At 37.5% G+C, this 26,200-nt stretch overlaps 3 protein-coding genes and 1 pseudogene across 4 annotated transcripts; 3 read left to right on the forward strand and 1 right to left on the reverse strand.

Moving 5' to 3' along the window:
• Positions 1 to 1,397: 1,397 nt before the first annotated feature.
• On the forward strand, positions 1,398 to 3,758 carry LOC103417195 (probable lipid-A-disaccharide synthase, mitochondrial; annotated as a pseudogene).
• An 11,871-nt stretch (positions 3,759 to 15,629) lies between these two features.
• Positions 15,630 to 18,529, forward strand: LOC103404968 (mitochondrial pyruvate carrier 4-like). The gene is made up of 5 exons (XM_008343928.4): positions 15,630 to 15,775; positions 17,430 to 17,528; positions 17,939 to 17,991; positions 18,100 to 18,173; positions 18,304 to 18,529. Exons 1-5 carry the CDS (start codon positions 15,721 to 15,723, stop codon positions 18,347 to 18,349), a joined length of 327 nt encoding a protein of 108 aa, XP_008342150.1. The 5' UTR covers positions 15,630 to 15,720; the 3' UTR covers positions 18,350 to 18,529.
• A 686-nt stretch (positions 18,530 to 19,215) lies between these two features.
• LOC103404969 (uncharacterized) lies at positions 19,216 to 22,155 on the forward strand. Its single transcript, XM_008343929.4, has 6 exons — positions 19,216 to 19,518; positions 19,905 to 20,153; positions 20,452 to 21,206; positions 21,470 to 21,518; positions 21,622 to 21,661; positions 21,843 to 22,155. The coding sequence occupies exons 2-6, from the start codon at positions 19,911 to 19,913 to the stop codon at positions 21,980 to 21,982; spliced, it is 1,227 nt and encodes a 408-aa protein (XP_008342151.3). The 5' UTR covers positions 19,216 to 19,518; positions 19,905 to 19,910; the 3' UTR covers positions 21,983 to 22,155.
• A 144-nt stretch (positions 22,156 to 22,299) lies between these two features.
• Positions 22,300 to 26,193, reverse strand: LOC103404970 (protein-tyrosine-phosphatase IBR5-like). Of its 2 annotated transcripts, none has more exons than XM_008343931.4 (5): positions 25,389 to 26,193; positions 24,573 to 24,672; positions 23,426 to 23,483; positions 23,032 to 23,138; positions 22,300 to 22,856 (listed from the first exon to the last, which is right to left on the reverse strand). In XM_008343931.4, the coding sequence occupies exons 1-5, from the start codon at positions 25,623 to 25,625 to the stop codon at positions 22,540 to 22,542; spliced, it is 819 nt and encodes a 272-aa protein (XP_008342153.3). In that variant the 5' UTR covers positions 25,626 to 26,193; the 3' UTR covers positions 22,300 to 22,539. The 2 variants fall into 2 exon arrangements, with proteins under 2 accessions (XP_008342153.3, XP_008342154.1); XM_008343932.4 differs by having other exon boundaries at positions 23,019 to 23,138; positions 25,389 to 26,131.
• Positions 26,194 to 26,200: the final 7 nt, after the last annotated feature.

Here is a 26,200-nt window from a genome sequence, read left to right on the forward strand (position 1 = left end):
AAAGAGTCAGATTTTCTGCAAGCTGATGCCAAACTTGACTCTTCCTCTCCAATTTTTGTTGCTATGAATGGAGCTTAACCAGAATTAGGTAGATTACTAGTTGGAAGTCGTCAAGCCAACCAAGCCAACCAAGCCAACCAAGCCAACCAAGTCACCAGTCCAAGATCATTAAATTTTACTTGGCAATGCCAAATATCTCCGTCGCAATATATGAAATGTATGGAAATTTCTCCCCCCGACATTTTTTTCATGAGTGAACGGTTGATTTGAACTAATTGAAATTGAGTTAAGTCTCAACAGTGCACACGTTAAAAAAAAATGTGCAAATGAGCAAAGCTCGTGAAATGTATATGTAAGTTTTGCTTCTACACATAGGAAAATTGTAAGGCCAACCGGCAGACCAGGTGGTTGTGTGACCGTATACAAACTAGGCCTCTCTGTGATGCGTAATAACGAGCTAGACCAACCCATGATCTCACGTTTGTGAGACAAGGGCCGCATGTGAATGGTTGTACATAAAAATTTGCCCTACTTAGGCTATGCAATGCATGGATTTAGTGGCAAAAAAAAAATATATATATATATATATATATTATGTTATTTTTGCTGAGATTCTTTAATTTCTTCTGTATAAATATTTTTTCTTTTGTTGATCTTAGCCAAGAATTGTGCCACTTTGGTGTGTATCTATAGGCCTTTTAGCCCAGATGAAAGGAAAATATATCAATATGTGGGCCTTTTTGACTTTTCAGTTGGGCTTTCACAACCTTAGCTAAGAACTGAAAACCCTAAAATTGAAGCAGTTTTCGGAAGAAACCCTCCACTTAATGTTTTAAACTGTATAACTTTCATTTTCACACTCATTGCCCGATATTTTTAGAATGCTTAGGAACTGTTTGGTATTTTATTTGAAATTTTTTATCATTTATCAAAAAGACTTAAAAACTTGATTGGTTTGTGATTTAAAAATTTTAAATCTTACAACTTAAATTAGACACAGAGATCTATAAAGAGGGGGTCGTAGGAGAGGGAGAAAGAAAGAGGAGAGAGGAGGAAAGAAAGTAAGAAATGATTGAAGGAAAGAGAAAGAAGAGAGAGGATCAGACGAGGTTGAGAGGAAGATGAGTGAGAGAAACAACAGAGAGAATGAAGAGAGCGGATTGGAGGAGAGATGAAAAAGGTAAAAAAAAAAAGTAGAGATAAAGAAGAAAAGGAGAGAGATAGATTTGAAGAGAGAGTGAAGGAGGAAGACAAAATAAAGGAGCGAGTTTAAGTTTAAAATTTCTAAAAACTCACTTTTTATGTTTTTAGAGAATAGATCATATTTTTTAGTTAGTATTGAGTTCAGTTTTTGAAAATGGTCTTACCAAACAAGTTTTTAAGGCTTAAAACTTGAAAATTGTTTTTGAGTTTAAAAAGTTGGATTCAAGTAGAGTACCAAACAATCCCTTATTTTCTTGTGGACATGAACACGAATGCTTAGGAGATATTCAGGAATGTGGTTCAGAAAATTATGGAATGTAGATGGTGAGAATTTTGTGAGTTTTTCAAGGCTAATCAGAAGATATGCATCAGTTTCAAGCAGAACTGTGATAGACATGGCTGTTAGAGATGGGGAGTTGAGGGTTTTCTTAGTCTTTGGAGAGGTTTCTGGGGGACACGAATGCCTCTCGTCTCATGGCATCTCTGAAGAATCTATTTCCGGTTCCTGACCGCTTTTCCGGCGTTGGAGGGTAAACTTTTACTTTCTCTGCGGTCTTTATTGGAATTTGTAATTCTTTGCAGAAGTCCTTTTTCATAGGTTTATGTTAGTAGCCTTTGTGTGTGCATTTATGTAATTGAGCTATTTTCCTTTTCTTAAGGAAATACAATCTTCACATGGATAACATTTTAGACAATTTGGACAAATCTGTGGTTTTCAAAATTTTTGTTGTTTGAATGATATTGGTTTAAATGAGAGATGGTGTTGTGTCCACAATGTGTTTAGGTTGATGATGACTAATCAAGGATTAAAGTCGCTGTTTCCGATGGAGGATATTGCCGTGATGAGATTATTGCAGTTATTGCTTCGTCTGAATATGATCAGAGTGAGTTTGAGCTACATATTAAGACTTTACTAAACAAATTCAACGATAGATAGTGTTCTATCTTTATGTGTTACTTAGCATCTTTCAGTACAAGAGAAAAAAGTTGTTGCATTCTGTCATCTTATTTGGTCAATGTATTGGGCCAGGTGAAGCTGCAGGAGACAATAGAGGCTGCTCTTCGGTTTCAACCTCATGTTGTTGCGACTGTGGATTCCAAGGGTTTCTCTTTCCGTCTGTTAAAACAGTTACGGGGTAATGTAGACCACCTCCTCGGTGTTATAATCAGACTGTAGTGATACAATCGACAGGGAGTAAATGCTCCGGTACACTTCCATTATGTAGCACCGTCATTTTGGGCTTGGAAAGGGGGTGAAGCAAGACTCCGAGGCCTGGTTCAATTTGTGGATCATGTCTTGTGTGTACTTCCAAATGAAGAAGAAGTTTGCAGATCAAATGGACTGGCTGCAACCTTTGTAGGCCACCCCAGTTTGGAGGATGTCTGGGAGTTGAATTCGGTATGATTTTGTGTACATAGTTGTCATTACAGATCATTCTTAAGATTTCTGAGATATTTAGTTTCACGCTCTTTCTTCTAAACAGTTGAGAATAATACATAGTATGGAACCATCTGATGCTGTTTAAATTGACTTTTCTTTTAAGTTTCAAGTACTAATACACAATCTTGTGTATAGAAGGAAACTTCACCCCATGAATGGAAGATGGAAGATACAAGGAAACTGCGAAGATTTCCGAAGGAAATATGCAATGCCTGCAGGTAAACACCTAAGAGTAATTCTCTTTTGCAGTAACTAAGAGTAATTCCGTTATAGTGGCCTAAGAATCGAGGTTCCACAATAAACCCTTTTCTGAAAACTTCTTGCTCCATCAACTGACTATTTCTTCCCCTTTCTTCTCCTTTTTCCAAGCCCCAAATCATTTTTGACGAGCTCCTTTCTGTGCGTGTGCACATTTCTTACTCTTTCCCAATTGAAATCTTCTTTTAATATTCTGGGATTTTATTTTGCAAAGGAGCCAGAGTCATTTCCTTGCTTCCTGGAAGCAGATTACAAGAGATCACCAGAATGCTTTCCATCTTCACATACGCTATGGCATTATTACAAGTGTCATTTCCCAAGTAAGTAACAGTCATCCATGTCGCTCCCAATCATCATGTGAAGAACTATGTCACCTGAATCACTAACAACTTGTTAGTGATTTAGTGTGAGTGAAAAAACCTAAAAGAGCACTTTGGATGATATAAATTGTATTTACGTGTGCACTCTTTCAGCGTGTTGGCAGAATGTGAAATTTGTCTCTTCGTTGGATTGCCAGTGAAGCACTTAACACGGGCATCTAACAGAGCATGAATCTGAGCATCTGAAACCAAGTTTTCGGAAGTTCATGTCTGAGCATATCTGAATATGTCTAATCTAGCTCAAATTTGTTACGAATATTAAATTGCAGGCAAGTAGTGTTGCGTTATGTGCTTCTGGAACAGTTGCTTTGGAGAAGCAGGTTGCACGGCTGCCATGTGTAGTCGCTTATTCTCATTTCCTAACTGAGTTGATTATTCGTTATGAAGCCAAGGTACCCATCGTCTCCCTCCCAAATGTTCTCATGGATTCCCCTATTGTGCCCGAAGCTCTCTTTCAAGCGTGTACTCCGACAAACCTAGCCTCATTGATGTTGTAAGTTACATTTAAGCATGACATCTTCAAATTTTGGTTTAGTTACTGTAATACTGGATATTTTAAGTACAAAGCTTTGGTATTTCCCTAGCTAGTTCGCACATAAATCAAGTATATTTGATCCATCACAGGGATTTGATACATGACAATGGCGTCTGAGAAAAACAGATTGTTGCTGCGGAAAAGGTTTATCAGACTTCTCTGTGCTCCGGCCCGAAATTTAGATCCGTTGGCAGAGCAGCATCAAGGAGGGAGTTTTCCCCATAACACAACGAGTATGATAGCAGCTACTGCAATACTGCACCATGCAAAGCCTCTGTGGGATGTCATTATTTATGTACAAAATGTTATACAAATGTTTAATATCTCACAGGTTTTTCGAGTTTGTCGAAATAAAAACAGATCGGACATGGACATGAGATTGACATATGTTCGGAAAATATTATAAACATAAGTGCTAAATTACTTTTTTTTTTCTTTTTAAAAAATGGGGCAACTAGTGGCAAGTCACAATGATCCACCCATTCCAGGGGCCGGGAAGACTCACAGAGTGCATTTCAGCTTTCCTTGGTCACAAGTCTGGCTTCCAGACCAGCAATGGGTTTCGAACCCGAGACCTCCAATTTTTAGTTTTAAGGAAGTTTTGTAATCCGTCATTTACCATTGGGTCACCAGCTCGTAGTTAAGCGCTAAATTACTTTGCTTGCTTGAACTTGTATAAGTAAATAACTAGGTATATTTCTAGTTCATTATAAAAAATAAAAAATAAAAAATAAAAAAATAAAAAAAACTTAAAAAGTTCCCTAGCTGACATGCATGCAATATAAAGTCGGATCAAATTATCATCAGCCGATTAATCTGAAGTCTTGTTTGATTTGTTAAGATAACGAATTCGGACCAAATCACACCTAAGAAAACAAAATCTAAGACAATGCTAACAGTGATTCAAATAACAAGGCAGACATATAGGACATTCTTCCACATCAAAGCCACAAGACTTGCTCAACTCCTAATTACAAACTCAAGGCCACAAAAAAAAAAACTCACTTCTTATTTTAGTAAACAACACTCACTTTAAAATCCCCACAACTCCTTCAGTCACATTGCACGCTATCAAACTCCACAGAAACCTTAAAATCTGAAATTTCCACACGCAATCCCTCGCCAAAGAAAAATCCCTTTTCGTTACTACAATGGCTGTATCAAGGGGACTGCTTTTGCTTTGCCTAGGGACACTCTTGGTCAGTGTGTTCTTAGTCAAGGTGGCTGAGGCTAGTGAGGACCATGGCGACTGCCACGGTGACCCGAACAATGGGGACCAATGCCAGGAGCATGAGAGTGATGTAATTGGGGACGATGATGTGGATGACACATACAAGATCGTGAACAAGGTTGCAGTGACTTTTTCGGCCAGAACCGGCGAAGTTGAGCCAGATGCAGCCGAAGCATCAGACCCAGATGATGCTGAAGATAATGAATCGAGTCATATCATTGTAATGGGACACTGATTAGCCAAATGGGGATAGCTAGGTAACCTAGCTAGCTTGCTAGGGTTACGGCAGTGCTCTGCAGGGTTATGGTTTTCGCATTCGTTTCATACTTTTTTTCTTATATTTTGTTTTAGCATCGCTTTTTCTTCCTTTTGATGAGTTTGTCATAAACAATTTCGTTCTTAGTCGCTTGTTGGTTATTTAAGTCATTCTTCAACTCACGGTTCAATTCTTTTGATCACATATGTAGGAGTAATGTTATTCATACCATGTTTTTTACTACATTTTCATACCACCTTAGGTGGCATTTGATGTGGACAGTCACATCATTTGAATTAATCAGATTTTTAAATTTAATTCATTATCTAATAAACTAATAATTAAGAAAAACTAATTAATTAAATGATGATTGTGGTATACGAGGAGTTTTTCTCCTTCATTTCCTTAGATTTTGCAAAATTTTCAAATGATATGGCTGTCCATATCAGATGCCACCTTAGGTGGTACGAAAATGTGGTACAAAAACATGGTATGAATAGCATTACTCCATATGTAGACTTGGTCTCGATAGATTGACCATTTAATCTCACCCTTAACTTGCGTAATAGAGATGAGACTTATTTGTGTTGGTAGATCTCATTTTAAATTCAAACATTATCACTAATATTGTAAAATAAATGATAGTAAGCTCATTACACTAACACCCTTCAAGTTTTAAATAAACTACCGATAGTAAACTTGTTTTATAAATAAAAGAATACTTTTTTTTTTAAATAAAAGAATACTTTTTTATAAATAAATATTTTTATATGTATAAAAAAAATTAAAAGAGAAATAATCAATTTTTTTTTCCAATTCTCAGAACATCATCAGCCTAATTGGCAGCAATCAAAGTAATTACAACCCTGATCACTCAATCAACTTAATCACAGATAATTACAATAAATTAAGATCAATCAATTCCTTCCACCATATTTTTGCACACACGCGATTCTCCCTATAAAAATTTCCAGAAAACTCACCCTATGCAACTATAGAAATTAGGGGTGGGCAAACGGGTCCTGGATCCGCGGGTAGGGGCGGGTATTAGCGGTTCGGGGCGGGTACGGGGCGGGTCCTAATTTTAAAAAAGAGAAACGGGGCGGGGCGGGGCGGGTCTTTGAAATTTTAGGTTCGGGCCGGTTCCAAAAGTATAGAAAAACGGGTACCCGGACCGGCCCGTTTGCAAAAATACCCTGTGTTGGGTACTGTTACTGTCCCAGGCCCACTTCTTTTTGTCCCTCCCCGTGATGGTTCTCTCACTCTCGAGAACACACACCCAATCTCTCGAACCTTCTCCCTTCTCCCTCATTCCTCTTCTCTGTTTCTTCTCCCCCCATCTCTGCAACTCTCATTCCGGAGCTCGATCGCACTGATGTCATCCCAGGCCGGCCAAGTCGGAATCTACGGCTACACGGCCTACTCCGCCAGCAAGTTCGGGCTCCGTGGCTTGGCCGAGGCTCTGCAGCAAGAGGTGATTTCTCACGACATTCACGTTTCTCTCGTATTCCCGTTGGACATAGACACCCTTGGCTTCGCAGATGACTTTGCCGCTCTTTCTTCCCGAGACGCAGATGACTTTGCCGTTCTTTCTTCCCAGGACCAAGACTCGCAGTCTCTCTCTTCTTCCTCGGACACCTTCATACTCGGCTTCGTCATCGCCAACATCGTTGGAATTCAATACTCTCATTTCTCTCTCACCCCTTTCTCTCACTCTTTCACAGTCTCACTCTCTACACGTCCCTCATTTCTCTCGGATCTGTCATGGATCCGAGTGTTCTGTGCAAATAAAGCTCTTTGTCATGGATCTGAGTGGTATTTGCACACTCGTAATATACTCAGACCGACATGCATCAGTCACAGATTCGAGTGGTGTTCGCCGGAGACGTGACGATGCTGAACGGCGCGACGGTGAAGGTTGTCGCTGGGCATCTAGGTTTCGCATCGGAGGAAGATAGACAACGACGTCGTTCCCTTCCGTTGGACCCGTGGACCCGGCCCGAACCGCCCGTTTCAAACAGGCCGGGTTATGTCCGGTTCCAACTTCAGAAATTTCAATACCCGCCCCGCCCCGCCCCGTTCCATTTTAAAGCGGGTCCGGTCCGGTCCCTTCAAATTTGGGCCCGGCCCGGCCCGTGCCCACCCCTAATAGAAATGGATGCGTCCAAGGCAATGACTGTTTTGTCCCTAGGCGCTCTCCTTGTGTGTAGTTGAAGTAGAAGTGTAGGTGTATTTTTATATCAATTGTGGAGACGACCATTTAGGATAGTAAAATCTGCATTAAACCGGGATTCATGAGGATATTCAGGAAGTAGATATTATATTATTTTAGGAGTATGATTACTTGCGGTGCACGTCAATCTTTATACTATAAGGATTCCAAGGTTATAGCAAACATGTTGATTCCTTGTTGGGTTAAGTTCTCGAATTTTGCGAAACAAGAATGGTCTATCTCGACGAAGTCGAAGGACTTCACCCACTGATTCCGAAACAGGCTGATGGTGACATCACTACCCGTTTAGTCAACTCCGCTATGGAAGCTATTGAGTCCATGACTGGATTTCTAAGGTAGGCGTATTCCAATCTGCCTTACTCCGGCTCTAGAAAATATGTGCCACATAAATGTGACTTTTTGTAAGTTGAGAGGTGCATGATATTGATATATATGTGCTATTATTGTTGCGGAAAATGATCCTTGCCGAATTCTTTTCCTGAGGATTTCAAGGATCTGGTGATCGTAACCGTTCATCGTACATTGTATGGTCAGTTTTTGTTAGATACTATTTATATTTAATTTCAAATTTCAAATAATTTATAAATACACAATGTACGATAAATAGTCACGATTACAGAATTCTCGAGATCCCAAAAAAAGAATTTGGCGAGAATCATTTTCCTTTGTTGCGATGCGATGAGACTCGTCTTTTGACTTGAGGGGAAGACAATGGTCAGAATTTGCTTGAGAAAACTGATTTCCAAGTACCAAGACATCATTCAATCTCACATGGTTTTTGACACTACTCCCTCCAGACGCATCATCCTTTCATTTGAAAGTTTCTAAGTTGACAACCCTAGCTAGCTAGCTCTACTGTTCTTTTTTTTTGTTAAACAGCTAGCTCTACTGTTTTTAACTCACATACGTGTTTAGTTATACGGAAAGGGATCATATTTGGATCTCTTCTATCAAATTCACCTAAAAAATCAATTTAGATCATTAAAATTTGATCCAACGTCTATAAATAGGGGTTTTTTTTACAAATTATAATAACTTGAGTCGTTGGATCCAATTTTAAGAACTCAAATTAGGTGATTGTCGTGTTCAATCTAACTCCTCTTTTAGAAAAAGTTTGGCGATTGTCACATTCATATATGTGGTGTTATATAATTATATACTAGCCTCTATCCACGCACCTTCAAAGATTTTGAATGCTTTTGGGTTAAGTCTACATATTTGATTTAATCAAATAATAATGTTAGGTACCCTAATTTTGTGCAGCAAATGATATGTTACCGATTAAATTTGTACTTTAATTAAAGTTAAAATTTGATTAGTCATTGAGATACAAAGTTATAAGGTAAAAGTACATTTGGGCCCTCAAGTTTTTCGTCCAATTTTAAAGTCATACAACGTTTTTAATTTTTTTAAATTTCATACAACGGTTTACGATTTCATAATCAAATCGGTCTCTACAGAATTTACATTAAGAATAAAGAAAATAATATTTAATAAATAATTGATTGAATCATATTATTGCTAGTATATTGCGAGGCTAAACCCAATTCCTTCTCCCTTAGTGTAGATAACAACGTTTATTAAAAAAAAACAATTATTTGACAATTAATTTAATCATATTATTATCCGTGTACAAAAGACCCTTTACAACTTATTTAATCATATTGTTACCCGTGTGCGAAAAATATTTTTTATTATTTTCTCTCTTCCCACTTATATTTATATTATATTTTATGATGATCAAATTACCAAATTACCCCTGCATTATTTGATATATTATATTGGGTTGCATTTAGATTTTTTTATTGAGGGGCAATTTTGTCCTAAGATTTTTGTCAAATGGTACCCCAAATTTTTGTTGGCATGCGTGGGGCACTGGCTTTCCATTATATATAATAATAATATAATAAGATAGATACAAAGGGTCTTCAGTTCATGCATTGTTCACCAAAAGGGATCTATAAATCGTTTAAGTAGTTTAAAAGGGCCACTAATATAGAGGCTGCATTTTATTTTAATGTTTTATTTTTTCCCTTGTTTAAAATATGTATATTTCAATCTATAGATTTGTTAGATTATATGTTAGATTAGGAAGCTGACGAAGTTTGAACCCACATCATAGGGTAAGGGCTATTAACAAAGAGAAAGGAAAGAATAGCTTGTGAAAAACTAGAGAGAGAAAGAAACCAAATAGAATACTAAAATGTTCAATTTCTTTAGAGAGATGAAAAGATGATTACAAACGCCTTACACATTTCGTTTATGTAGAGAAACTAACTGTTACAAAAGTACAATACTACCCTTCTCATATTCTTTATCTTTCTAACAACCCAATCCTACTTAACAAACTTACAACTGTATAACCAACTATTATGATTATTACTCCCCCCTCAAACTAAGCATGGAGCAATCGAGCTTAGTTTGCTGCACAAGTGGTGACAATCCCAAACCAAGAAACCTGCAATGCTTCAAGAAAACAGGACTATGTAATCCTTTGGTGAATACATCAGCAACCTGATCATCTGTTGGAATATAATGAACACTGATGTCACCTTTTTGTACCTTTTCTCTAACAAAATGGTAATCTGTATCAAGGTGTTTGATCTTAGAATGAAACACCAGATTATAACTTAAGGCAAGGGCTGACAGGTTATCACAATGAAGAGCAGGAGGACTAGGAAGAAACTGATGAATATCTTTGAACACAGATCGAATCCACGACACATCAACTGCACATTGTGCCAAAGCTTTGTATTCAGCTTCAGTAGAACTTCTGAATACTGTAGATTGCTTCTTGGATTGCCATGAAACAGGATTAGATCCAATATAGACCACAAAACCTGAAATTGATCTTCTAGTGTTAATATCTGCAGCCCAATCAGAGTCGGAATAGGCAGTGATGTGAAAATTTGAACTTTTTGTATAGCGTAAACCATAGCTGATGGTTCCCTGAATATACCGGAGTATTCTTTTGACCAGATGAAAATGTGCATCAGTTGGTTTTGTCATAAATTGACACACCATATTCACTGAATAAGCAAGATCAGGCCTTGTGAATGTCAAATACTGAAGGGCACCAACAATACTTCGATATTGACTTGGATCAGATAACAATGTACCTTCACCAGCAAGAATCTGTGTGTGTGGCTTGGAAGGAGTAGATGTGGGCTTACAGGACTCCATGCCTGCCTTTTTCAACAAGTCTGCTGCATACTTGGATTGGTTAATAAACAGAGACCCATCATCATTGTAATGAATATGTAAACCCAAGAAATAGCTTAATCGCCCCATATCTTTAAGGTCAAACACTTCTGCCAAGTTGTTGATTATTCCTTGTACCTTTATGGAATTGGAACCAGTAAGGATGATATCATCCACATACAACAGCAACAAAATAATATCTTCATTATCAGTCTTGACAAATAGACTTGTATCAGAAAGTGAAGGTGTAAACCCAAGTGCTAGAAGATAGCTTGTAAACTTGGAATTCCAAGCCCTAGGAGCCTGTTTTAAACCATAGAGAGATTTCACTAATTTGCAAACATGAGTTGGATTCTCCTTATCAACAAAACCTTGGGGTTGCTGCATATATACCTCATCTTCTAACTCACCATGTAAAAATGCATTTTTGACGTCAAATTGTCGCAAAGACCAACCAAACTGAGCAGCAAGTGCAAGTATAATCCTGACTGTAGTATGTCTAACAACAGGACTAAAAGTTTCAGAGTAATCAAGACCATGTTCTTGTGTAAATCCTTGGGCAACCAATCGGGCTTTGAATCTGGAAATAGACCCATCTGGATTCTTCTTGATCTTATAAACCCACTTACTACCAATTATCATTCTATGTGATGGAGGTGGAACTAAAATCCAAGTTCCCTGAGCTTTGAGGGCATCAAATTCCTCCTGCATTGCATTCTGCCATTCTTGCTTACTGGCAGCACCTTTGAAAGTTTTTGGTTCTTCATGATCAGAAACATGAGCAAGAAACGAAAAACCAGCTTGATATGGATGTAAACATTGATTATCAGAACTACAATCCATGAGTTGTAAGGAAGACAACTCAGGTAGTAATGCCAGATAGTTAGTATAAATTTTCCTTGTGATTGCACCTGTTTGTAACCGAGTCTGCATCTCATGAGATCGTATCGGAACATTATCTGATGCACTAGATGAAGAGGAAGCATCGAAAGGTAGAACTACCTGTAACTGTGCAGGATCAAAGACAGGAAGCAATGGAGGTGTATCATTGTGAGATGAAAGAGTAAGGCCTGTTTGTGATGCCGATTCATTGTCCTGAGAATCGGATACAACTGCAATATCATTGTGTGAGATAGATGGAAACTGATGTCGACTTACATTGACCTCAGCTGAACTAGAAGCTTGTGCAAGCACCTGAGACTCATGAATTGGACTATTGACATACTCTCTGTGATATAAAGAAACCGGTATAATCACTGGTGTAGATCTCTGTGAATCATGACTTTGTACCCCAATTGTTGTAACTGCCTTAGGTAATTTACCAGGAAAACATGATTCATCAAATACAACATGTCGAGATATATACACTTCCGAGTTTGCATATTAAAACAGATAACTCCTTTATACCCTATAGAATAGCCCAAAAATATACACATAGCAGATCTGGCTTGCAATTTATTTGCTGCATATTGTCTTAACCAAGGAAACACAGCTGAGCCGAAAATCTTGAATGAGTGTACATCAGGTATTTTCTTATATAACATTTGATACGGAGAGGACAATGAAAGAATCTTACATGGCATTCTGTTAATCAAGAATACAGAGTGTGCACATGCAAAATACCAAAACTTAGAAGTTAAACCAGCAGCATTAAGAAGTGTGATTGCAGTTTCAACTATATGGTGATGTTTCCTTTCTGCCACTCCATTCTGTTGTGGAGTGTATGGACAAGAAATGAATGGAATTATACCCTTGCTAGCTAGAAAATCAGTAAAAGTTTTACTAACATACTCTCCTCCACCATCTGTTTGCAAACCCTTGATGTGCACCCCAAACTGAGTAAGTACAAAATTATAAAATCTCACAAAGATTGTAAACACTTCTGATTTATTACGCATCGGAAAAATCCACACATATCTGGTATATTCATCAATTAGAGTTACATAGTACCTATAACCTTCTAAGGACTTCACAGGAGAAGGACCCCAAATATCCGAGTGTATTTTTTCAAATGGAGAGGTACAAGTAACTGATCTAATTGGAAATGGAGTTCTAGACATTTTTCCTTGAATACAAGAAACATAAACACTAGACTTACTATCTCTATCAGCCACAATATTCGATTTCTGTAACATACAATTCATGATTTCAGAAGTGGGATGCCCTAATCTCTGATGCCAAGTGTCACATTTGATAGCTTTACCCACATAAGCAACTGGACTACTTGTAATAGACTGTACTCCTCTCTGCCTTTACACAACCAAAATCTGGAACAATTCTTCAGGCTTACTCTTTCCTTGATACACTATTTCCCTTGTCTTCTTGTCCTGCACAAAGAATTCAGATTCATCACATATAAACCAGCTCTTATTGTCAGCACAGAGTTGTTTCACAGATAAAAGACTTCTCGCAATATGTGGAACATGTAATACTTTGTTGAGAATAAGAGAGTGATTGTTAGTTTGTAAAGTAGTTGACCCAATATTTTGGATTGATAGATCAGTACCATTTCTAATGGTTATTTTGTCAGAACCCTCAAAAGGTGTGACATGATTCAAGGAATTGACATCAGCTGTCATATGATGAGATGCACCGGAATCAACAATCCAGGCATCTTGAGGAATGAATTGCGTGGTCTGTTGAGCATGCAGTGTAGACAATGATGAGGGTGGAAGCTGCCTTTGATATGAATAATTGCTTCTTTGATAACAATCAAGTGCTGAATGTCCTCTCTTGCCACAGATTTGGCATTCAACAACAAAGTTTGAATTAGAAGCATTGATGTTCCTCTGATAACAGTTGGCTGCAGTATGCCCCATTTTGTTACAAATTTGACATTCTATCACAGCATTTGTCCTTGTAGAAGTACTCCCAGACCAAGAATTATTACCATTTTGCCGTGAGTTGCTTGAACCATATCATTGTCCCCTGAAAGTGTTATTATTCCTGTAATTATTGCCTCTGTATTGACTCCCATGTGATGCTCGAGGTCCAAATTGTGCTCCCACATTAAGCTGTGCAACATGATTATTTTGATCACTAGGATGACCAATAAAACCATATCCATACGACTCACCAGGATACATAAGAGATTGTGATGGTGGAAGATATCCTGCTGGATACTGTGAAGGAACAGGATAACCAGGATACTGAAATGGTGGTAAAGGCAAAGACTGATGTACTGAATTTTGTTGACCCTGAGAAGTGGAACCATATGGCACTGAAGTAATTGTTCCCGCAGTACTGGCAGGAATATGATTATGTGCCTGAGAATTTGAAGATGAAGCTGAACTTGAACTAGTGCTTAAACTCGAACCTTGAACATATAACGCAGACAAGTTCTGAGACAAAACTTTAATCTCTCCTTCAATCTCCCTTTCTGCCCCCAATAGTTGTGCTCTAAATTCCTTTAAAGTAATAGATGACTCTCTGGCCAAAATGACTGTACGAATAATCCCATATTCCTTTGGCAAACCAGCATGACCAGCAATTATTATGTCATTGTCAGATACAGATTCACCTACAGCAGTGAGTTGATCCCTAATACCTTTCAGCTTCAAAAGATACTTATCAATTGTATCAGATCCTTTTTGAATGGTATGTAACTCGGTTTTGAGATGGTTGACTCTAGACTTAGAAACCGATGCATATCTATCAACCAAATTGACCCATGCCTCATGAGCAGTCCGATAACCAAGAACATACTCCATTGCATCATCAGTTAAAGTGGCAAGAAGTAAACTAAGCAACGCCATATCTGTAGACTCCCAATCCATAAACGCCTCAGTAATCTCCTTTGTAACCCCAGCTTATGCATTAACCACATACTTTGATGGACACACAGTTGTGCCATCGAAATGACCAAACAATTTATACCCCCTCAAAACAGACTGAAATTGAAACGCCCATTTGGCAAAATTATCATCTCTTAGTTTGATGGTAAGCATACCCAGTATTCCATCGACTTTAAAAGGTGAACTACCCATGATTATCTTCAAGCAATAACAACTAATTACCAATTGAGATTATGCACAGAGACTGACACTCTGAGAAGAAAAACTGACACTTTCTTGAACCCACAATTTTCAACTTCTTGACTAAGAAAGATTGACACTTTCTTAAACACACAACTTCTGGATTTAGAAGGAATGACACCTTCTTGAATGCATGAAAGAATGACACTTCCAGCAAAACAATGCTTTCTAATTATTGCAGCAAATCAACATATACAAATCAACAAAAGAATCCAACTCTATCAAATCATTACTCTGCTCAAATTGAAGAAATGAAGGAATCAGAAACCACCTGAACCGAAAAGAAAATCAGAACCACCAATCTTGCTTCAATCGCACACCACCTTCATCAACCGCACACCAATGAAGCGACGAACAGCCACCAAACCGAACCACCAATGAAGCGACGAACAGCGGAGCAAACCAGGATCAAAATCAGTGACTAACCCACACCGGCGATGATACCATATTAACAAAGAGAAAGGAAAGAATAGCTTGTGAAAAACTAGAGAGAGAAAGAAACCAAAGAGAATACTAAACTGTTCAATTTCTTTAGAGAGATGAAAAGATGATTACAAACGCCTTACACATTTCGTTTATGTAGAGAAACTAACTATTACAAAAGTACAATACTACCCTTCTCATATTCTTTATCTTTCTAACAACCCAATCCTACTTAACAAACTTACAACTGTATAACCAACTATTATGATTATTAAGGGCAACACTCTTCTTCACCATTATGGTAGATGATCGCTTACCCTAATTTTAAAATATATTTTTGTCAAATTGCTTTGCTTATATTTTTCTTTTTGGTTTTTTGTCAGAAGATTACTTTGATTATATAATTATACAGTCACTTTCTTTGAATTCAACCACTATATAATGATTAATATATAAGTTCTTATCTCCTTGTTCCTCATATTTGCCGTATATTCAGTCAGATCTCGAGAAGGGATCTGTGTATTCATGGCAAATCCCAAGCTGCGAGCACTTTGGAACCACCCAGCTGGCCCTAAAACTAGTTTGTTTACTTACTCTACAAGTTTTTACTATTAATTTTCTGTTGGTTATTTAGTTATATTGTTCTTAATTTCTCAATGATTATCGTTGATGGATTGTTGATCTTAATCGATCATTTCGTGTTAATCCGCTAGGTGGTGCTTGATTAGTATGAAAGTTATTGAGATTAAAGAACATGTGGTTGAGATTATTGATTTCTTAAGTGAAAACTAAAACTCTTAACGAATTTTAGTGCATAACTGACTTTAGAACAGCTTTAACTAATGATTTTGTGAATTGTGTAGTGAAACTCAGATTTGAGAGTATTTTAAAAGCCTTTAAAATCCTAGTGTAGTCAATTAAAAGATTTTAAAGGATTTTAGAATCCATTCAAATCTAGGTATAGTCAATTAAAAGATTTTAAAGGATTTTAAAATTAATCCAAATCTAAGTGTATTAAAAAAATTAAGATTTTGGAGGATTTCAATAAGTTGTGGATTTTGTGGGATTTGAGAGTAAGAAGTATATATACCAAGACTAAAAAGAATTCAATCTCACCCCCTATGATTTCAAATCATTTTCCATCTGGGCAGTTCTCCAATCTCTACCAACCCCAGCCACATGTAACCACCATATACTTTGGTGGAATCTCTTATTATGACCCTTATACCTTATTTAGGCATGTATGATCATCGAAGGACATGATCGATCTAGGATTTTGGTTAATACTACTCTCTCACCATTAATATATGTGGTACTACAAGCACTACTGAAGTACCATAGCATACGTCTATGGCAAAAGGGCAGTCGGTGGTGATGGTTGTTGGTGGTGTAGTGCTCAAAAGCTCACCAAAGTTATGTTGATCTATCAATTGATAAAGAGATGGAGCCGTGATTGTGTGAAAGGGGACCCGAAAAGGGAGGGGATAAAGTAGCTATTGAGTATAGTAGGTCAAGGGGAAAGATTTTTCCTTTTTCTTTTTGATACAAAAATTATATGAAAATCCACCAAAATCTACAAACTAAATCCATTCATATTCTTTAAAATCCATATGAATTTTGTAAGAGTATTAAATCCTTCTAAATCCTTTAAAATCTATCACTTCTAAAATCCTTTAAAATCTTAGTTTGACTACAGCCTTAAACTCAATGATTTGATGGCGTGGGCTTGTTCGCGCGGCATTTTGCCCGCTATAGTTTTGCTCTTTTGAACTTGTTGATTTGTCGTCTTTATGAACTTGGTATATTTCCTTTGTTTCTTGGTACTCAACTTTAATGTAAAGTTAAAGTTTATCTGATGATGAATATAATTTTTTTTTATGAAAAAATAAAATTCAATTAACACTACATGATTATACCATTTACCCCGGTTAGGCTTAGAATATATGGAGTTTTAATAAAGAAATTGTAATATAAAAAATTGTCACAAAAAGAAAAAGAAAAAAAAAGAAATTGTAGATAGAACTCAGCCTCTCATATATTAAAAGGAAAACTAATGAAAAGGGTTTGAAAACTTTGAGTTTTAATGATAAAGACAAAATAAAGGGTAAAGTGAATAGTACCATGATTAAGTTTTTAGTGTAAAAATATGGTTTTTCGTTAAAGTGAACAGTACCGGGTGCTTTTCGTTAAAGTTCCCATTATTAAAAGGTTTTCTGTGTGTTTTAATTTTGCAGTCCATTTCTGGGCCCCAACATTTAAATGGGGTCTAACCATTGCAAATATTCTCGACTCAGCAAAACCACCAGAGAAACTATCCTATCCTCAGCAATCAGGTTGGCCATGACTCCCTAATTTGTTTGATGGACTCAGGTTTTTCGACGCTTCTACTAAACAACCAGATATATATTTCTTATTTTCTATATATCTCATTACGTGATCTAACGGCTATCACATAATGAGAGTACTGGGATTTGTTTAGTGGCCTCGGTCTTTCAAGGCTTCTACCATACAATCGGAGATATATTTCTTACTTTCTATATATCTCATTACGTTACCTAGCCACTATCACTAGACATATAAGAAGAAAGGGATATTATCGCCGGGGCAGTCAAGAATCTCCCATCTTATCATTTTGTCGAAAAGTTTACTTACTGGTTGGTAATTGTTTTTGGTTGATTGGTAATTATTTCATTAATTTACTTACTGATAAAAACTTTTGGCATCCCCATTTGATGATCTCCAGCCCTTGCATCCACCGGACTTATATGGGCAAGATACAGCGCAGTAATTACACCAGTAATTGACTCTAAACCTCAAGTTATTAATTAATTACATCAACAGTTTACTGTATAAGTTTGAGATAGATTTTCACATCCTCATAGTTTGTCCATTTTGAGATTGCAGAAGAATTGGAATCTTTTGAGTGTTAGTTTCGCGATGTCTGTAACCGCTATGTATCAACTTTCGCGTAAAATTCAGTATGTTGTCATGTGCTCTCGTATTGAAAATTGTTCTTATAGCGCAATTAACTGCTCTCGTATTTGTGTCTTGTTTTGAATGGCAAGTAATTACAATGAATTGACTGTCACCAATTTTCATATTTTCCAGGCATGACTTATCCACCAAAAACCAAGAAGTTGCTGCAGAAGAATGAATAAAATCTCAATTATAGTAAACTTGGCGTGCTAGTTTCGAGTTGAACGCACTCTGATTCGAGTCATGTAACACTTATAGTAAAACATATTCGTTCTCATGGATTAATGTTCATTAATGTTGGATTATGTTTGAACCTCATGGTTCAATTAAGACCAATGAAAAATATTTTGTAGCATAATTTTGTTTATACAAAGCGACATCTTTATTCGGCACATTTACATAGAGCGCATGCAAGCCATTGAGAGAAGCCTAATTCCGTAGTAAAGAGTATTTATCCGCACACTCGTAGCAGGCACTAACAAGGGCTATGTGCCTAGAGAAAGTACACGATTATTTATTCGCATATTATTCGTGTACTTTAAATAGGAAAGTTATTAGCATTCTTAAAAATAAAAAAAACAGTTTAATCATTAAAGTTCCGTTGGTTAGACAAGGAGCGAGTTGATATGGATGGTTTAGCATTAAGGGCCACGTCCCAAGAAAATGCTCGAAAAATTGATAAAAAAAGAAAAAAGAAAAATCTAGAAAGAAAATCAAATCTAGGAAATGTGGGAATTGAATCCCCTCCTAAGCAAATGTTGGGGATCCTCATGACTACACAACACGAGCCGTTTATTTTGATCATACAGTTACAATTATTATAATTTTTAAAGGGACCTCTTGTTTGTTGTGTGGTCATGAGGATCCCTAAATTCAACGGTTACAATTATTATAATTTTTAGAGATACCTCTTATTTGTTGTGTGGTCATAAAAATCTCAAAATCCAACGGCTATAATTATTATAATTTTTAGAGATACCTCTTATTTGTTGTGTGGTCATAAAGATCCCCACCATTTGCTCGAGGGGATCCAATTCCGGAAATGTGTTCAGTCAACACAGTTGCAGTTTCTCTTCCCACTAATCCCTATGGCGATACGCTAGCACATACGTGACACGCGGTCAACGACGCACATCCGTTAATTCTAGCGGCAATCCCAACCATAACCACTAAAGTACGCCGCCTCTTATCCTACGCTCCCATGCCTATGTAACCAATTGATCGTCCAAATTATTTTACTTTTTTTTTTTTTACGCCAAAAGCATTTTTGCCTGATATTTAGGACAAAGCCAATTCTCAGAAAATCCGCTTCTCAGAAAAACCAGAGAGAGCTCGATCATAATCTGAGTAAGTCATCTTCTTAAATTACGAATTATGTTTCCATAATCTCTATGATTAATGCTTAATTAGTTCCGAAAATCTCTGTTCAATTCAATTTACTTCATTTATTTCTGTGAAAACTGTGTGCTCATTTCTCAAATTTCTTAGCTTTGAGCTGACTTTCGTTGAGATTTGAGATGAATTTTATGTGGGTTTTGTTGGGTTTTTTTTCTTTGTCAGTGGATAAAGTTCAAAACTTTATGTGGGTTTTGTTTGTGATTTAATATTTTGATGGTGGTACTGAAAAAATGATTCTTCTTCTTTTGAGATATTGAAAAGACTGGTAATTTTGGTTTATTGGTAGTTCTGGATAAATTGTTATGTATTAAAAGTTGAAATATTTGGGTTTGTAGGATAACATGGAAGATCCACAAGTGGAGCACAATCTTTGGGTCTTATGGGGAGGAAAGAGGTTTGATGTGAAGATCCATTTGGGTGCCACTCTTAAGGATCTCGGGCACGAACTGCAAAAGTTAACGGATGTTAAAGCAGATACGATGAGGCTAATTGTTCCAAAGTTTTCCGATAAAAGCTCGAAAATGTTGTCTCCTTTCTCTGATGAGCATCAGAACTTGAGTTTACAGGAAGCTTCATTTGTTGAGGTATCTTCTGAATACTTAAAACAGTTACCTAGATATTGCTATTTGCTACTACTTTTGGAGTTTGGTGGTTCTACTTGTTTTTAAGACGCGATAACTGCCCTATCAGAAATTTTTTGTGAGTGACTTAGACGACAAGAAAACTTTAGAGCCCTTCTAATTTATATTCAAGTTTCATAAATGAATATGTGCAATAAATGTAGTGAAGGGGATAAAATGGATGTAACTTTGATGGATTAAATTTCTATAATCGAACTTTTGGAGTTCTTGCATGCTAACTGATTGATTTGTTCTTTTTCAGGGAAAGTCCATCAGAATGATGGGAGTGTCTGAAAACGAGGTTGATGAAGTTTTACAAAATGCAAAGGCAAACTTGGAGGTTGGAAGTTCACACAAACTTCAGAAGAACCCTGATATGGAGCCTGATCCTGATGCCCAGTCTGACAATCAGAACAAGTTTGAGCCCAGTCCTCATGATTCTCAGGGCACTGATGAATCATCATCTCAATTTACGGGAAGTGGGACCTTATTTGGAAAAGAATTCAGTGAGTCTATGATCTGTCAACCTGAGTTAGCAGGGACCGAGTCTCGTGAAGAACCAGATCCTGATAATATGGATATTATGGAAAGCAGGGGGCAAGCAAGGAATAACGTGGACGAACCTGATCCTGATGCCGAGGATGCAAAAGCAGATAATTTAGGATATAGTTCCTATAGAAATATCATAAGACCTAACGACAACAGTTCTTTGGTTACTGAAACCATCAAACATGAAGACGATCCAAGGAAGGCTTATAATGAACCTGATCCTGATGATTCCCAGTCAAATGGAGTCACTCAGGCAGAGCCTGATCCTGATGCTAATTTGGTGCATCCACAGGAAACATCCAGAATGCAGATTGATGAACCTGATCCAGATGATCAAGAATTTCAAAGAATTCAAGACCCTGTTACAATCTTTTGTAAACGCTTGCAGGAGAACATTAAGATGCTGGAAGCTGAGGTTAATCGTGCACAGCCTACCACTGTCCTCCAAACTCTCTTAAAGATAATAAGGTATAGTAATCTAGTTTGATTAACTTGTAGCCTTTCTCCGTACACGTAAAAAGTTTCGGGCAGCATATACCAGCTGGTTTAATCTTTTTAGAAACGCCATGTGATAGGGTCGCGGTTATATTGAACTTGTTGCTCTGAAGCAATGTAGAACTCAGGTAGCACATGAAGTTGATAGAAGATAGAAGATGCATTGTTGGGTCATCTGTAAACCTTTGTGCGTTGAGATGTTGATTGTGGCTTATTCATACACTTTTTTTTTGTAGGAATGTGCTCGAACACCCAGGTGAGACAAAATACAGGAAACTTTGCAAGGTACGGACATTGTTACCAGTAATAATCTTTCATTAAATTTAGCTTGAACAGGTGGAGTTTCCTCTTAAACGTTTCTCCTAATAGTGATGGATATACATTGCAGGCGAACTCCACAATCCTAGGGAATGTGGCAAACTACAAAGGTATGCAACTTCCTGTACATTTAGATTCTGTATTTATTGATCTGGCTTGGTGAAATTTTCCCATCTTTAAATGGGAACCCTGAAGGGTTGGATAATAATCACAGGACGGTCAAATGATCGAGCTGCTGTAGCTTTGTGATAAACTTTTTTGTTTTGCCCTTTTTCAATTTTGCAATAACAGCTGCCATGGAATTCCTTCTTTTGATTGCCTTCAACGAAAGCGTCATGGATGGAAAACAAGAGACTTATCTTGTGCTGAAGCGGGATGATCCGGGATTATTATGGCTTGCCAAGTCCGCCCTTGAGACAAGCGTTTCCTGAAGACACATTTCCAAGCAAAAAGTCTGCTCTCTCTCTGTGATCTCTATGGTGTTGTGTTCCATGTAAATATGTAATGCATGCTTGGCTGTAGAACAATTGTTGTGTATATGACTACTGGGCATAAAATCATGTCAGGTGAACATTGTAATAAAAATAAAAATGGCTGTTTAAGATTTCGACGCTCACTGCCCGTCGCACACCGCTCACCAACTAGTTTTCGGTGGAGTGGTACTTATCTTACTAGATATACACGAAGAGGTCTCAAGTTCGAACTGCATTTGCGTTTGCAATAACACACCCAAAAATAGAAGTGCATATAGTGAAAGATAACTTTTGTATTGGATCATACGTTAATGAAGAAATACAACTCCACTTACAGAAATGAAACCAGAGAAAGAAAATGACAACTTCCTTTATCACCCTGTCAAATCTTATAAGCTTAAAAAGTATGAGCAGTCACTCCCACTTTACATCCAGATATAAATAAAACTCATCCGAGTCGGGATACTTTGCTCCAACAGTTTGATCCGTAAAAGGGGTTTAAGAAACAGGAAAACTCAAGAACCATCCATTGGAATATCACAGGGGTTTGAATTCTGCGGGTTTGCACTGCAAGCGCTTGCTGAGATGTTATTTTGAGGCTGGCTGGCCCTGAATGTAAAGTCTTGAGGAGGAATGGCTAAGGGAGGCCGGGCAAAAACGGAGGTAGCACCAACATTGTTAAATGTAGGGACGGGAACCGGATTATTGGGTCTTGGGAAGCCAAAGCTAAACAAAGGTGCAGCTGCCGGTGGGAAGGCTGGTGGGGTTGGGTTGCTCTTATCAGTTGATCCAAAGATCTTTTCCTCATACTCCTGCAGTTGCCGGTAATAAGCTGCATCCACAAACACAAATGAAAGTCAGAGATGTATAATTGTCCAGAACAAGTGGGCACTACTTTCATGCACGAACATTGCTAGGTAATATTCAGAAGGTTTGACAAACATGGCAGTCCACCATTTGCATTCTGCTCCTTCTAAGAAATGCAGAAACAGACCTTCATTGCATACCTTCAGTTAATTCAACAGCTGGTCTCCGTTCTTTCACCCACTGGTAACTCAGTGCTAGTCTCCATCCTCTAGACTTCATCAAATAAGCAATTACAATAGCCGGAGACCTGTAAAAATGAACATAGTTATTATCTAAAAAACAAACAAAAAAATTTGATGATTAATATTTCATAAAAACCAATAGGCTGGTGGTTTAGCAATATATTAATTGCTTGTGCTATGTGATGCACTATTTACGGAACACTCTAGACACTAACTACAACAACAACAAAGCCTTTTCCCACTAAGGAGGGTTCGCTATATGAATCCTAGAATGCCATTGCGCTCGGTTCTGTGTCATGTCCTCCGCTAGACACTAACTAAAACGAAAAAAACATCATTTTCAGTAATTCACCTTTTTTGCCCTGACATGCAGTGTACTAAAACGCGAGCTTTGTCCCTTTCACATTGCTCTGCAAGATTAAGCACAGTTTCACTTCGATAAGCAAACAATGCAAATTTGAAATGCTAATTATACTAAGAATATCCAAGCTAGCATCAGCAATTCTGAAATTCAATAGCGAAGCCATTCACTAATAAGTATTAAAATTTTCAGGTCGGTTACAGTAATTAAATGCTATAAATCACTTCAGTGATGTTCTGCAACCAAAACGCACAATAGCTCAGTAACTGCAGAGCATGGACCAGTTATTTTTTATATTAACAACCTAGTAGAATGTGGTTCGCGTAGCTCATCTAAAATTGATCAATTTAAGATTAAAAGAAATATTCTTCCAACAAAGTATCAGAAAGGTGCTAGACTGCCAGTATGAATAAGGCCTGTCTCGTTATTGCCCTTTGTCCATATCTTGATTCTAATTGTCAATTGGGGAAGCTGACATGTAAACCTATGAGGTTGCAAATCTGAACCAGTGGACAGTACCAGAATGTGACAGGTGAATTCAGATATTTGGTCAAATAAAGCAAGAACTTAAACATGGCGGCAGTTAGGTAAGTGTGAATCAAGAAAGCATTCTGTGTCGTGTTATCATAATGATCAAAACAGGGCCAAGGAAAAGGTCTGGGAAACATATCAAATTTAACCATCAACCATCCAATCACCAAAAATAAAAAACTATTAATAATCCTATTCATCAAAATCCAATCCGTTAACATATAAAGATCCCACATTAAAGAACCCACCAACACAAATATCTTAATGTTCCCGTAACCAAGTTTCAGTGGCTCCGTACGTTCTTTGACTTAAATACTATGCCAGGAGGGAAGTCCATAGAAAAATTATGAACCAATTGAAGTAGCAAATGTACTCAGCTAAACTTAAGGCGACAGTGAACAATATGTTAAATGTGTGCATGTAAGCAAATGATGCAAACAGTAGGTCACAACAGCTATATATGAAGACTGAGTTTAAAAGGCAAATCAGTATTAGTGAAAATTATGAGCCAAATATCCCAGAATCAAAACCATATAATGAGCTGAAATCTAGAATACAATAAACAACATATGTGAATTCATTATGGTCAAAAAGAGAAAGTACACACCTAAAAATTGATTTGCATCCTCAAATTGCAAAATCTTGTCATCTTGGAGGTAGTGATAAGTGAAAGAGTTCTTGTAGAGATTTTGACAAGCAGGAACCGTCTGCATATAGAGGGAGAAAAACATCACACCAGAATGTCAAGACTTCGAATGTTGGAGACTGAATTACTATTTCAACCAAAACAATACGACAAGTAATCTACGAATATTAGCTCAGTAGTAAAGATCATCAAAACCAACCCAATGATCATAAATCGTCAAGGTCAAATAGTGAAACCTAAGTCATTAGCCAAGTCCATATCTATTCATAACCCTAGACACAGCCTTAATCCACCTTTCTTACTTCTCATATGAAATTATATCTTCTATTGCAGAGGAGTTAACCACCTATGTGACCACTACAGAGCTTATCCTTGAATGCTACTATTCGCTTCTTCATGTTCGCTATCTATCTCAACAGCCAACTACTTCAATCTAAGAGACAAGCTAACTTTTGATCTCAACCATTCCGTTTAACAATGGATGCTCTTGCAGCTATCTCATTGACTTCCCTATTATTTACATAAACAATGCAACAAAAGCACTTCCTCATACCGCAGATAAAATTTCAGCTTTGGCATCTCTTATCCATCATAAATACAGTTCTCCAAAAGCACAACTAATTTGCACAAATCAACATACGAAAACAAATTCGGCTACAGAAATCGAACCTATAAACCAAACTGATCCATTCCAAATAGCAAAACCGAACCAGAAACGCAGTATCGTATTCACAATTCTATAACCAAAGCATACAAATCAAAAGTACAAAATCTTACATTTAGGACACGAGATATTCCCTGAGTCTTGAGAAGTTCAGAGCGAGAAGCGTTATCGTAGCTGCCCAAATAGAGGAACTCCGGCAAGATCTCAGACGGAAAAGCACTAACTTGGATCGAAGTTCTCTCAGAAACCGCCGGCATTCTATGGCCGCAGACCCCACAGACCTCCCCTTCTTCGTATTTGTGATAGTGCCCACAAACCCCACATGGATTCTCCCTCTCCCTCTTCCTCATACCCTAATTCCAGCGAGATTATGCACCGACCCAGGTGAGAGAACGAATTCCAAATCACAAAACAAGCAGAACCCAGATCAAAAACCAGAGAAATCGAAGTGGGTTCCTCAAAGATTGTGTCTTTGATAAAGACTAAGGTGGGAAAAGAAGAGAGGGAGATTTATAGAGAGAGAGAGAGGGGCAGAGAGAGAATTAGAAGGCGTTACAAGGAAGCGTCGTTTTTATCAGATTTATGAAGATTTATGAGCTCTCGGATTCGCGCTTTGGCTTTTGGGCGTCACTCACTGACAAAGCTGTCCTTACTGGCGGTGGGAGACAATACAGTAGAAGAGAGAGAGAGAGAGAGAGAAAGATAGGGTGGGGAGGAGAGAGAGGGGGGAAATCACTTCAGTACGTGTTTATCCATATTGTGTATATACTATTTCATTCCCTATTTATAATGGAGAGAGAAATATGAGAGAGATTTTGGTGTTGGTGTGATTTTTTGATTGATGCCTTGCTTGTTCCTTGTTCTTGCTGAAGGCTGTGCAGAAAAGCCAGACTTCCTTTTATTTTGATAATTCAATCCACAGGGG

This window comes from Malus domestica, chromosome 17, assembly GCF_042453785.1.
Source record: "Malus domestica chromosome 17, GDT2T_hap1".
Lineage (NCBI taxonomy): Eukaryota > Viridiplantae > Streptophyta > Magnoliopsida > Rosales > Rosaceae > Malus > Malus domestica.